Raw genomic sequence first — 12770 nt, forward strand, 5'->3', positions numbered from 1 at the left:
AAGGGTGCTTTCAGTAATGGGACAGTGGCCAAGGCAGTTATGGGATGTCTAGTGGAGTAGTTGGTGACATAATCTGAAAAATGTTTGGGGTGTGATGAACCAGTTTGGGATCGAGTCACCACTTGGGAAGATGGAGGGAGAGAATTAATGTGTGGTAAAGTGGAAGTGATGGAGTGATTTAAGGAGATAGATTCGATGGAAGAGGTGTCTGAAGGAGATGAATGAGAGTTGTCTAAGGATGGTGAGGTGGACTCGAGACTTGTGGGGGGAAGAGATGCAGGTGAGGTGGGAGATTGGTCTAAAGATATGGGATCGGTGGGAGACAAATTAGGAGGAGTGAAAATTAAATGGGAAGAGAGATTGTCGGTGGAGGCAGAGTCAAGAATTCTGTGTGAAGTGGGCGATGTAGAAGTGGACACCGTAGAAGGTAAGAAGGTGGTACGTACCTCATGAGAAAATTTTCCTTGTGGAGGAGCAAAGGTGGACTTATCCTTGGCTGGAAAAAATCTGTCATAAAAAATAACATGCCGTGACAAATAAACTTTCTTTGAGATAGGATCAAGACAGGGATAACCACGATGATTAGAAGAATAACCAACAAAAATACACTGCTTGCTACGGAAGGCCAGCTTGTTCGAATTATAGGGTCGAAGTAGGGGATAGCAAGCACACCCAAACGATTTAAGATGAGAGTAATCTGGTGGTCGCTTGGAAAGAAGACTATAAGGAGAGTCCGATTGTAGTGTTGGAGTAGGGAGGCGATTAATTAAGAAAATCGCAGTTGAAAGAGCATCGACCCAAAAATTTTGTGAGAGATTGGATTGAGCCAATAAGGATAATCCGATCTCCATTATGTGTTGATGTTTTCTTTCGGCAACTCCATTTTGCTGAGAAGTATAGGGACAAGTGAGACGATGAAAAATACCATGGGAGTTAAGAAAATAAATAAATTTATTAGAAGTATATTCTCCCCCATTGTCGGACTGAAATTTTTTAATCTTGCAAGAGAAGAGATTTTCCACTAACATTTTGAATTTAACGAAACAATGAAAAACTTTGGATTTAGTGGAAATAGGATACATCCATGTAAATCTAGAAAAATCATCAACAAAAATAACATAATACCGACAACCACTTATAGAAGAAATAGGTGAGACCCAAACATCGGAATGAACAAGTTCCAATGGACTAATAGACACTCTAGTAGACTGAGTAAACGGTAATCGTTTACTTTTGCCTAATTGACAGGACGAACAAACAGACTCTTGAGAAGAGGACCCAACAACAGGTAGCTTGAAAGTAGAGATAATGTGCTTGGTCACTTGAGAGGAGGGATGTCCAAGCCTAGCGTGCCACACATCAGGAGAGGTTTTGATCCCAAAGAAAGCTACACAGTGTTTTTCCCGAGATCTTGTCCTTAATAAAGAAATGAGTGTCGGTTAGAAGAAAATAACATTGATTATCCACACAAAACTTATTGATAGAAAGTAAGTTAATCATGGCATTAGGATAATGTAACACATCTTGAAAGGAGAACTGTTTTTGTGGAGTTTGGAGAGAAAAAGAGCCAATATTGGAGATGGGAAGGCCAGTTCCGTTATCTACAGCCACCGAATCTTTACCAGTATATGTTTCCTGCAAAGACAAATTAGCAATGTCATTAGTAATATCCTGATTTGCGCCTGAGTCCGCATACCACAAGGTCTCCTCTTCATGGATAGTATTGCTTTGAGCAACCATGGCAGCAAGTTGCATTGGCGGATGTCGTCCTTGATAACTGTAGTCCATACGATGGTAACAATCCAAGGCTTGGTGGCTTGTCTTTCCACAAATTTGACATGGAGTGCGATTGTAGGAGTTTGCATTTGACATAGAGTTTGAAGTGGATCCATTGGGCTTGACAGGTTGCTGTGGTGCCTTAGAATAAGGTGGCTTGTGCTGGCCTTGCCGTGGTCCATTTTTGGGAGGGAAGTGTGAAGGAAAATTCGACTTGTAGCGAACTTGACTTCCTTGGTTGTGATTCTTTCCAGCAAGCATTGCAAAAGCTGGTTGTTCCGTGGCCTTTATTTGGCTTTCAATCATAAGTTCATAAGATAATAATTCTGATTGGAAATCATCAAAACTCATGGGACCATAACATAAGGCAAAAGAGACGGAAGTGACAAAAGAATTGAAAATAGGATTTAATCCACTCAAAACATAGGAGAGACGATCATCCTCACCCACTGGTTTTCCAACAACAACAAGTTGATCAGCGGTAGACTTAGCTGAGGCCAAATAGTTGGTGCAAGTAACATTCCCTTGTTGAAGAGTTTGTTGTTGGCGTTTGAGTCGGTTGACGTGTGCTGGTGAGGGCGATGCATATCTTTTGGCCAATGAATCCCATACTTGTTTGGCCGAATTTATGCCAAAAACATAGGGAAGGACCTTATTGGCCAGAGTAGCATTGAGCCAGCCCAAAACGAACTGGTCCTCTTATTCCAAAGAGTATACTCTGGATTGATAGCTTGGGTCGGCTTTCCTTCAGAGTCAAGTGCAAATTGCTCAGGACAAGGCTCATAACCATCCACAAATCCAAGCAAGTCATTGCTGCGCAAAACAGGGAGCAACTGGGAGACCCAATTGTGATAATTTGTACCGTCCATCTTAACCGAAACTAACTGAGAGAAGTTTGGGTGAGAGAAAGCCAAAGGAGCAGTAGAGTTAGCGGAAGCCATTGATGAAGGAGAAAAGAGAACTGGAAACGTTGGAGGTGTGAGCTATGAGGGCTCTGGTACCATAAAAGAATTTGTAAAAAGGTATTGGTTTAACTCACCAAACCTCGTAAACTATATTCCATTTATATACTGATATACACTTGATTACATTGTATTCTGTACAAGGAATGAATATTGACCAGAAAGAAAAGAATACAACTTAAAAAGGAAAATAAATAAAGAAGGAAGGAAGAACAGCTATGTGCAAGACAGAAGGCACCGAAACAGTGCAGAGAATCAGTGCAGAGGATCTTGACAAATCAGGCAACCTACAATCACGTTGCTGCTTCCGAAATATCATGTTGACTTGTTTCACTAACAACATCAACATTTTAGAGTACTAGTATTGAATGCTTATCTATATGCCTGTGCTATCTAAACTTTATCTAAGATGTAGAAAAAATAGTTTGCATTGGAATAATCAAATATAAGTAATTTACGAGTTACTTTACTTGCCCATATATGTAAATAAACAATAACTTAACCATCTAAATTTTCTATGCTATTGTTTTTTTGTTTTTTGTCTCTAGCCAAACAGTAACATTTTCACTAAATTTTTAGGTTTATATATATGATTTGTAGGTTGTTGAAAACTATAAAAATGAAGATTAAGAAGTATTTAACAAAATAAATAAGAAATATGCATTTAAAAAGTATATATATATTTTTTTAAAAGTTATTATTGTATAGAATAAGATGGTTAATCCAATATGGGGTTCTAACTTTTGAATTGGTAGGGCTGTAAATGAACCAATCTGTTTGATAATCCACTTGATATTCGTTCGGTTAAACTTGAATCGAAATCGACTTGTGGAAAAAAAAAAAAAGATTGCCCATGAAAGCAAATACCCATTCGATTATTAAATAACACATACCCGACTAAATCTAACTCAACTCGGTTAATACTTTCATTAAAACCTGCTTGTTTATACCTGAGTCGACTCGTTAGCTTAACTCGATTAAAACTCATTCATATATTGATAAGTATATACATATATGCGCATATATATATACACATAAACACATACACACACACACACATATATTTTAAAATCTTATAATCCAAAAGAAGTTCTACTTGTTAGTTGTACAAATTTAATATTATATTTTTATTTTTTATTTATCTAATTTATTAATTATTAAATCATATTCAAAAATAAGAAAAGAAATAAACAATTCAAGCCAAGCTTGAGCCAACCAAGCTCTTTTCTTAGTTGAGTTCGAGATCAAGTTGAGAGTTTAATTTACCAAGCCAAACTCGAATAAAGATTAAATAAAGATCTCGAACTCAAACTCAAATTTTTTGAGTCGAGCCAAGCTCGGCAAGCTAATGACCGGCTCGACTCAACTTGATTACAGCCCTATGAATAGGTAGCCAAAAAGTAAAACTTTGCCCAAGTAATTAACAAAACCAATCCTAATGTTCTTAAATTGATAACTATGGGATTTTATAATCAACCATATGTAACTTTATATTAATAAATAAATAATATATATTATAACTTTATCTTCAAATTTTATTAGACAACTTTTAAATAATATAGCTTATATATACTTTCATGCATGTATACATTCGGGTCTTGTATTCAAAGAATTCAAATGGCATCCATCAAATCATTGTACATACCCAAGTTATAATTTTAAAGCTAGAATAGTATTATAAAAAATTAAAAAATATATATGAAATTGTAAAAATCTATATGAACTTAAATTTACCAACTCAAGTCAAATTTGTACAAGTTTGCCTAGACTTTGATTTAAACTTAATTCATTTACTAAACAAACCAAACTTTGAGTGAAGTTAGTACGAGTTGGTGGAAGCGTAAAAGCCACAAGCAATGCAAACAGTTTACCCATTTGTATAACTAAGCCATCTTCAATGAGAGGTAATCTTAAAGATACAATAAAAATTAAAAAATAGTAAAAATCTCGGCTAACATGCTTGTCAATTCACCAAAGAGAGAGGCCAGATCTGATAAATATATAAAACTATTCTCATTAAGCATGGAGACAACCAGGCACATTTGTGTTCCCTCCAGTACACGAGAGAACTGACCCAAAGCTGTGTGCCAACTGTTGTTAATATTCTTGCCTTCCACTAGCTGTTGCCGGAAATTGAAACATCAGCATTGCAAACAGGGCAGACCTGCAATCACAGGGAGATTCATAATTTTTTTCTTCTTAACTTTTTATTTTTTTTATAACAAGTGTTCAAAGAGCAAGTCATAGTGTAGCAGACACACAGTTGTTGCACTTAGATCATTCATTTAGGCCACATAGAAGTGATAGTCGAAATTATATTAAGATATCAAGACTTATTGCACAAAACTTCAATATGACGGTAGCGAGAGAGAGAGAGAGAGCACATGTTCAGAATAGTGCTACGCACTAGGAATCAAGAGTACTTACTTCAATGGAAAATCAATTAACTCAAAGGAGTAAATAGCCTCTACATTCTATAAACTGAATTTTCTTCTCTTAATTGGCAGTACTGGATGTTGAATTCACAACCTCACCCTCCGATACCTTCTTAAAGGTAAGTAACACTTCGGGAGCAATTACACTATAAAATTATTCTTATTGCAATACTTTGCTTTTCAGCAATTACACTGTAAAATTATTCTTATTGCAATACTTTGCTTTTCCCGATCAATGCCATCATTTTCAAGAGATTCTTCACACACACACATGATAAAGGTGGCCTTACAATCATCTATAAGTCATGGACGGATGTCAGTAGATACAGAAAAGAAAAATAAACCAAAATGACATTTAGAAAATCCATCCATTAGCGTCGACCTGCCAAAGACGAGGCAATTAAACATTCCATTGCAACCTGAGTTGCTAGGGTGAGCTTCTATGTTAAGGGTAAGGGAAATGATTTCGACACACACACGATGAATATGGCCTTACAATCATCTATAAGTCATGGATGGATGTCAGTTGATATAGAAAAGAAAAATAAACCAACATGGCATATTTAGAAAATCCATCCAATAGCATTGACCTGCCAAAGAGGCAATTAAACATTCCATTGCAACCTGAGTTGCTGAGGGGAGCTTCTATGTTAAGGGAAAGGTAAATGATTTTGACACTCATAATTCTTATTTCCACACCCCTCTAGTTTACGTGCGGCCATGTTGAACCCACATCTGTGAGATTCCTATGTGAAAATGCTGTATTAGCTTAACTATGAGGAGATTAATGACACCTAACAATCCTAGTGCACTAGATGAGTGGGCTAAGTTACCTCCAATGAGGCAATTTTTCGTATTGATGACATATGACATACTGCAGAATAAAGACCCCAAATACTATACAACAAAAGAATGGCAGGCCACCTAGTTTTCAGGATGCAGCAAACGTAGCCAGAAGGCTCTCCTTTCAGCCAGTCCTGCCTTGACTTTGTACTGGCTCAATGTATATATGATATACACAAGAAGTAGATCAGAAAATTTCACTAACTTAGGAGTTAAAAATAAACAAAACTAAACTAAAAGTCAATCTCTAGATATGCATCATGGCAGATGCAAAACTTATGCATAATGTGGAACCAAAAGCAGCAAATTAAATTGTTGTATACAAAGTTCAAAAGAGTCCAAGATTTACATAACTAACTGAGAGCAATGCAACATCCAAACATTAAATGGTGACTTAGTTTTTTGAAATTTATGACTAGTTGCACTTTGTTTTTCCTCTTTTCCACATATGGTTTCTTATTTACTTTCTTCAAATCTTGAATTTAAACTTGACGGTTAGCAAGACTACTGTTCTGTTCAAGTGCACAGGGCGGGCAAACATGGAAGAAAAATTAGAGAGAGAGAGACCTTCAAGCAGATTATTACTCTGTTCACATTAATTTGCAATGTAATTGGAGATAGTGTTAGGAATTTTAAGGCCTTATATCTTTGCTGTGATATCAACAAGTGTAAAGCCACAACAGACTAATACTACAAAAAGAATTTGCAATGTAATTGGAGATAGTTTTAGGAATTTTAAGGCCTTATATCTTTGCTGTGATATCAACAAGTGTAAAGCCACAACAGACTAATACTACAAAAAGAATTTTCAAGGTTACAATTGGAGCTCCTTAGGATAATTATAAAACCCAGTTCCGCCTAGTAAGGAACCAATGTGGGATGTAGTACTGAATGCACCTTTATCATACTCGCATCTATTATATACTTTACTCACTCAATGTGGGACTTAGCGATGTGTTCATAGATAGGTTACTCCAAGAGAAATCAAGCATAAGGCTTGGATGCGTTTATTTGTTTCATGTTAAAAAGTGTTGATGGCTCCGTCTCCGTGATTTCCAATGGCATCCCAATCTTCTTTAGCCTTTTGTTCAAAGGGAAATGATTTCTACAGTCTTAGGATGTACAAGCCCTACGTACTCCCTTTGAAAAAAGTGCGTAAATCTGGGACCCACATGAAAAACTCACTTTTTAATGGTAGGCCCCACTTTTTTTCCAAAATGAGTGGACGAGGATTGCACACCCTAGGGCTGTATCTAGTATTACTCTTGTTCAAAATCTTCAGCTGCCCCACCACATAGGATTTCATTTTCATTACCTCACTGCAGTACCAGCATATTCCAAGCAATAACTAATGTTAAAAAATATTTATATTCCCTTGACTTGGAAAACATAATTTTCATGTGGAAATGATAACCTTTGAATGGTAAACAACTAGAAAGATGCAGGGAGCAGCCAACTTGCAAATCTAAAAAAGTGCTTCAAATATAAAGTACAAAGCAAGAACAGTGAATCGAGTTCTGTAAATTCTATGTATATACACATGCACACACATAAAGAGAAAATAAGCAGTTATGGTTTTCAAGAGAATAAATACTAAAAATAAGAGATTACCCAGAAGTGTCCATTGAAAACTATAATTGTCTTCGTGGGCAGTACAAATATCAAAGTACATGAACATACCTTGTTTATTTTCAACCAATCGCCTATGCATTCAGAATGGTAAGAATGTTTGCAAGAAAGCACTGTCAATGTTTCACCATCCTCATAGTCCAACCGACAAATGACACACCTGAAACATGAGCACAAAAATTAATCACAGCAAAAATATTATACAACCTTTAAAAATGGTTTTTAGTGGGCGTACGAATCATTGTTTCCATTCTGACTGCTTCCTGATTTGTACTTTACTGAAGGCAAAGACGCAATTGTATCAGCTGAAAGCCCTCTACTCTCAGTTCCAACTACTTCACCAAGCGCAATCAATTCCTGAATATTAAATCATATGTTAATCGAAGAAACAAGAGAAACCCCCCCCCCCCCCCCCCCAACCGCTGGGGGCCAGGTGGCAGGGCAAAAAAAAGAAAGAAAAAAAAGGTCCACCAAGGCAGTAGGATCAAAACCCTGTTTACCTCATAGGAAAGCTCGTCGGGGTCAACCTCCTCCCACGGGTCCTGCAAAAGTGTAGGTAAGCTGACATGAGCACCAGTCTCATTGCAAAAAGATGAACACCAACATACTATTTTAACTAACAGAAGGCACGGAAAACCAGGACTGAAACCTTAATTTCAACATACTATGGATAAAACTAAATGGTACTTTCTAAAATTAATAATAAAAAAAAAAAAGACTCTGAAGAGAGTACAGTGAGGCAAAAGAATTGATCTGTACTACAATGAGAAAAAATAACAAAAGATCACAAATAGCAAGATAATCTAAGGTTAGAGTGAATTTTCAGATCAACCATAAAAGAAAGTGAGGCCTCACAGAGTGTTGTACAAGACCTTTTCTTAAAGAAAATCCAATGAATTTCATCATCTCAAACAATTCAAAAGCCACTCATCTCATCAATATCAAACAAATTTTGCTATTAAAAAGTGGTAAATTTAAGCTATAGGATATCCTAGAGCAAACACACAATGAAGTAAATCAAAAGCATGACTGGATGCATGTATAGAGACTTAAAGAAAAAAGATAATTAGCAACCTTGTAATATGAAAACTACTAGCATAGCAAGAAGCTGAAGAGCATATCTAAACTCGCTACATTCAACAAACAAGTCAGGGTTCCTTGATCCTTTAGAGTTCTAACTACGTATAAATTATTTAAGGGTTAACCCCAAGGGGTTGGCCAAAGTGATGAAGGCCTTGGTCTTGGGGGTATCACTCCCTTCAAGGTCTAAGGTTCAACACCTCATGGGTGCAAACAATCCTTTGGCGTCACACCCCATGGTGAAAAGCTAGCGATTTAACCAGTTTCATATAAGAAAACTTTTGAGGGTGTGGTGCACGAGACCGGGGTTTACTCTGCAAGGGTGGGTCCGAAGGGCCCTGCCTTGGAGAGGTTCCCCAACATAAAAAAATATATATATATTTAAGGGTTAAATGCAAAATCAGTCCCCAGTGTTTTTTGCTTTGCACATAGCATGCTTTTTACCAACATCGGTGCTTGCAGCGTATTTTAAAAAAGTCTTGCCTCTTCCACTTCTATTGTCAGAGAGAGATACCTGAGAGTAACCACCATGATCCTCTATGTCCTCAGCTTCCCCTGCAATAGTGGACAGTTATTAGAAGACCTAACCATTGCAAAACAGTAAGAACTTCAGAAAGAAATATATAACAAGAGTACTAGAATAGCCATGAACACTTACTATCATTTAACCCTGCAAGCACAAACAGTCTAGCAGCCACTTCTATGTCTTCAGCATACTGTAGGGCTCTTGCATAGGCCTCGTCACTTACATAGACAGCTGGATCGAATTCAACACGGGGGTTGTTTTCCTCTTGAGCCTCATCATGAGCATGCACATCGAAAGCATCCTCATCATCATCAAGGTTGGTTCCATCATATCCCTCCTCATCGTCCCCATCAGTGTCCTCATGGGGATCATCAAAATCGTCCTCGTCATCATACGCATAGCTTCCACCTTCCCAACTTCCATAATCACTCCCTTCATTGTTCATTTGGAGCATCATGTATGCCCTTTCCTAGTCCATAATGCAAATTAACACCATTGAAATCACAAGCATCAAGTAGAACATCAAAAATTATTGTGACTACTCACAGATCAGTAAGAAATTGGAGAGACAAGTCAGTTTCATTTTTATGATGAGGAACCCTGACCATGCAAACACAATATCTATTTTACCAGTTTAACCCCAGACCTGCATAATGCTCCCACACCAGACAGATCAAATAATCGTCGGCTTTTCACCAATGAGACATGACCTCTAGAAATTGTTTGTGCTACCCAAGGATTCAAAACTTAGACCTGGGGGAGCATACCACCAAGACCAAGACCCTTACCACTCGAGCCAACACCTAGGGGTTGGAGAGACAAGTAATTAACTGTGAGATAGGATATTAGCCCTAGATTTGTGTGCTGAGAGCGCATTAGTTGCATTAGGGTTAAACAACTGGATTGGATTGGTTTTTTTTTTTTTTTAAATTGGCACTGGGTGTCCGAGAACAAGAACTGGATTGCCTTTTCAATAAAGTAAAACACAAAGTGTTGACATACCATTCCTCCAACCATACCCAAAAATTGACAACAAATTCAAACACCAATCATCTCCAAGTTGGGATTGATTGGCACCAAAAACCATGAAACCGATGTAAATAATAATAAAAAAAGGAGTAGACTATAATTTATTACGTCTTCAGCAATTATCTAATTTCTTAAATGAAGAAAACCAACTAAGAAAACATATACCAAGCCATGTATTCCCCAACCGACAGCACTGGTCTCAATTTAATACCCCTATCCTGTGCGTCCCAAACAAACTAACCGATACTAAAATTTCAGCTCCAAAATCAGAGTTTAATAATGCCATTACAAATTACAAGACAACCAACTACTTTATTTTACGCCAAAAAGAAAAATCGTTTCGTTAAGCACAATTGCACAAGAAACCCTAAAGTGTGAAATTCAGAAAAATAAAACAAAACAATATAGAGGGAAGAAAAGCACCTGTTCCTGAAGGGTACGTGCGAGAGCGAGGTCAGCCTCGACCTGACTTAGATTAGTAAAGGGGGTTCTAGGGGGCTGACGCGGCGGCTGAGGAGCCTGCTCGATGTCTGATCCGCCTACCTCTACTTCTTGTTCTTGTTCCTCAACATGCGCATAATTAGGGTCTTCATGATGGTTGGTAAGATTTGGCTTGGCACCTTCGGAACCAACTTTGGCACCGCTGTCTACGTTGTTCTTGCTTTCCATGAAGGAACCAGAGAAGAGAGAGAGAGAGAACTCAACAGATAAGAAGAGAAGGATACTACGAATCAGAGATCCAATGAAGTATTCCGGAATATATGTGTGGGAGAGGGGAGGTGGGTTTCTTCCGCAGTTTGAAAATATTTTGGGTTGATTTTAAAAAGTTCTTAACGGGAGAAGTCTTTCGTTCCGCAACAAATGAAGAGATAAAGATGAGGTGAATTTAAAATTTAAAATTTAAAATTAAATAAATTATTAGATATATTTTTTAATATTATTTTTATTTTATAATTTAAAAAAATTGAATTGATTATTTTATTTTCTATTAAAATTTAAAAAAATTATAATAATTAGATAAAATGAGATAAATTTAAAAATTTTTAAAAAAAGAAAGATTTTTTAGTTGCACAAGCGTTAGGATTAAAACTAGATTTTTATAAAAGCGAAATTCTTGACTTTATTTATATATATCTTATACTTATTTTAAAGTATTATGAATTTTATCAGTTTGTAATTATTTTAATAAAGTATTTTAAATATTTCTCCTTTACTAATATTATTTTTTATAAAAAGAGTTGATAATAATATTAATTTATGAGTCGGAGACACGAGACAATGTTTAAGGGTTAATGTATATCCCAGCTCAACACTAATTTAAAGTGTAAAAAATTAATAAATTAAATATATGCATATAAGTTTATAACATGTAAAATATGCTATTAATCCTATAGTATCTAGGGGTGTAAGAAAAAACCGGTGAACTGGACCGGACCGAACCAGTAGGTTGGGTCCGATATGGAGTTTGATTAGGTCCGGTATCGATTTTATTTTTCTTAAAACCGGTCAAAATGGACCAAATTCTAACTTTTCTTTTTTTAAAACCAAATCGAACTGAACCGAACCGGTTCATATATATTATAATTTTTTATATTGTATATAATTTTTATATATAATATATAATTATATATAAAATAGTTTTGTATTATATGATAAATTATTAATTAATATAATATTAAATTTTAAAATCTTATATAACTATAATCTATTATATTAATAATTATACTAATACTATATAGTGTGTATTAATAGTTATACTAATACTATATTACTATATCTGTCACAACCCCGTCCCGAGAGGGGTTGGATCGCGACTTACATACTTGTCATTTTCTTTCATTTTTTTTTTCTAATAACATGTAATCGGTATGGACGTGACACACGTATACTCTAAATTTCTAATTTAATAAAGGGAACACCTGATAGATATTCTATTCGAACATTTTTTCATAAAAGACTCTCAGAGTTCATACATTCATAAAAACATAACCCATCATCCATAAACATAATTGTTCTAGTTAGGGAAGATCATAAGCTTCTGCCTCTCCCTCTGCACTAATGCATTGCTCCCTAGCATTTTCATCATTATTTGGACGTTTAAAACATTTAAAACAAAAGTGAGTCGAATACTCAGTAAGTAGTATACCATGCAGTGAACATACTAGGCATATATTCTTTTCTTTTGAAACATGCATACATGAACATTTAGCTAATTCTTGACAATGCTTTCATGCATAATAGTTTTAAGGAATAAGCCGTACTTTCATACATAAACATTTAAGAAATAATTATGCTTTTGTGTATAAACATTTAAAAATTGTGATGTTTTGCCATTTAATGGATAATATTTGTTTGTTTGTGGAAGAAATATATGGATTCTTTTCGTTTGTTATACTGTGAAAGATAATTCAACTTGGTTTTGTTTCAAACTTTAAAGCTGTTTTTTTTTTTTTTTTTGGTGATGATGTAGTGATGCATGATTAGAGATAT

General features: G+C 35.8%; 1 protein-coding gene across 1 annotated transcript; it reads right to left on the bottom strand.

Annotated features, from left to right (window-relative positions):
- Positions 1–4592: 4592 nt before the first annotated feature.
- On the bottom strand, positions 4593–11141 carry LOC108998143 (E3 ubiquitin ligase BIG BROTHER-related-like). The gene is made up of 7 exons (XM_018974610.2): positions 10704–11141; positions 9384–9720; positions 9240–9280; positions 8146–8187; positions 7881–8002; positions 7697–7805; positions 4593–4902 (listed from the first exon to the last, which is right to left on the bottom strand). The coding sequence occupies exons 1-7, from the start codon at positions 10947–10949 to the stop codon at positions 4855–4857; spliced, it is 945 nt and encodes a 314-aa protein (XP_018830155.1). The 5' UTR covers positions 10950–11141; the 3' UTR covers positions 4593–4854.
- Between the last annotated feature and the right edge of the window lie 1629 nt (positions 11142–12770).

The sequence above is a fragment of the Juglans regia genome, chromosome 16 (genome assembly GCF_001411555.2).
Source record: "Juglans regia cultivar Chandler chromosome 16, Walnut 2.0, whole genome shotgun sequence".
Taxonomy (NCBI): domain Eukaryota; kingdom Viridiplantae; phylum Streptophyta; class Magnoliopsida; order Fagales; family Juglandaceae; genus Juglans; species Juglans regia.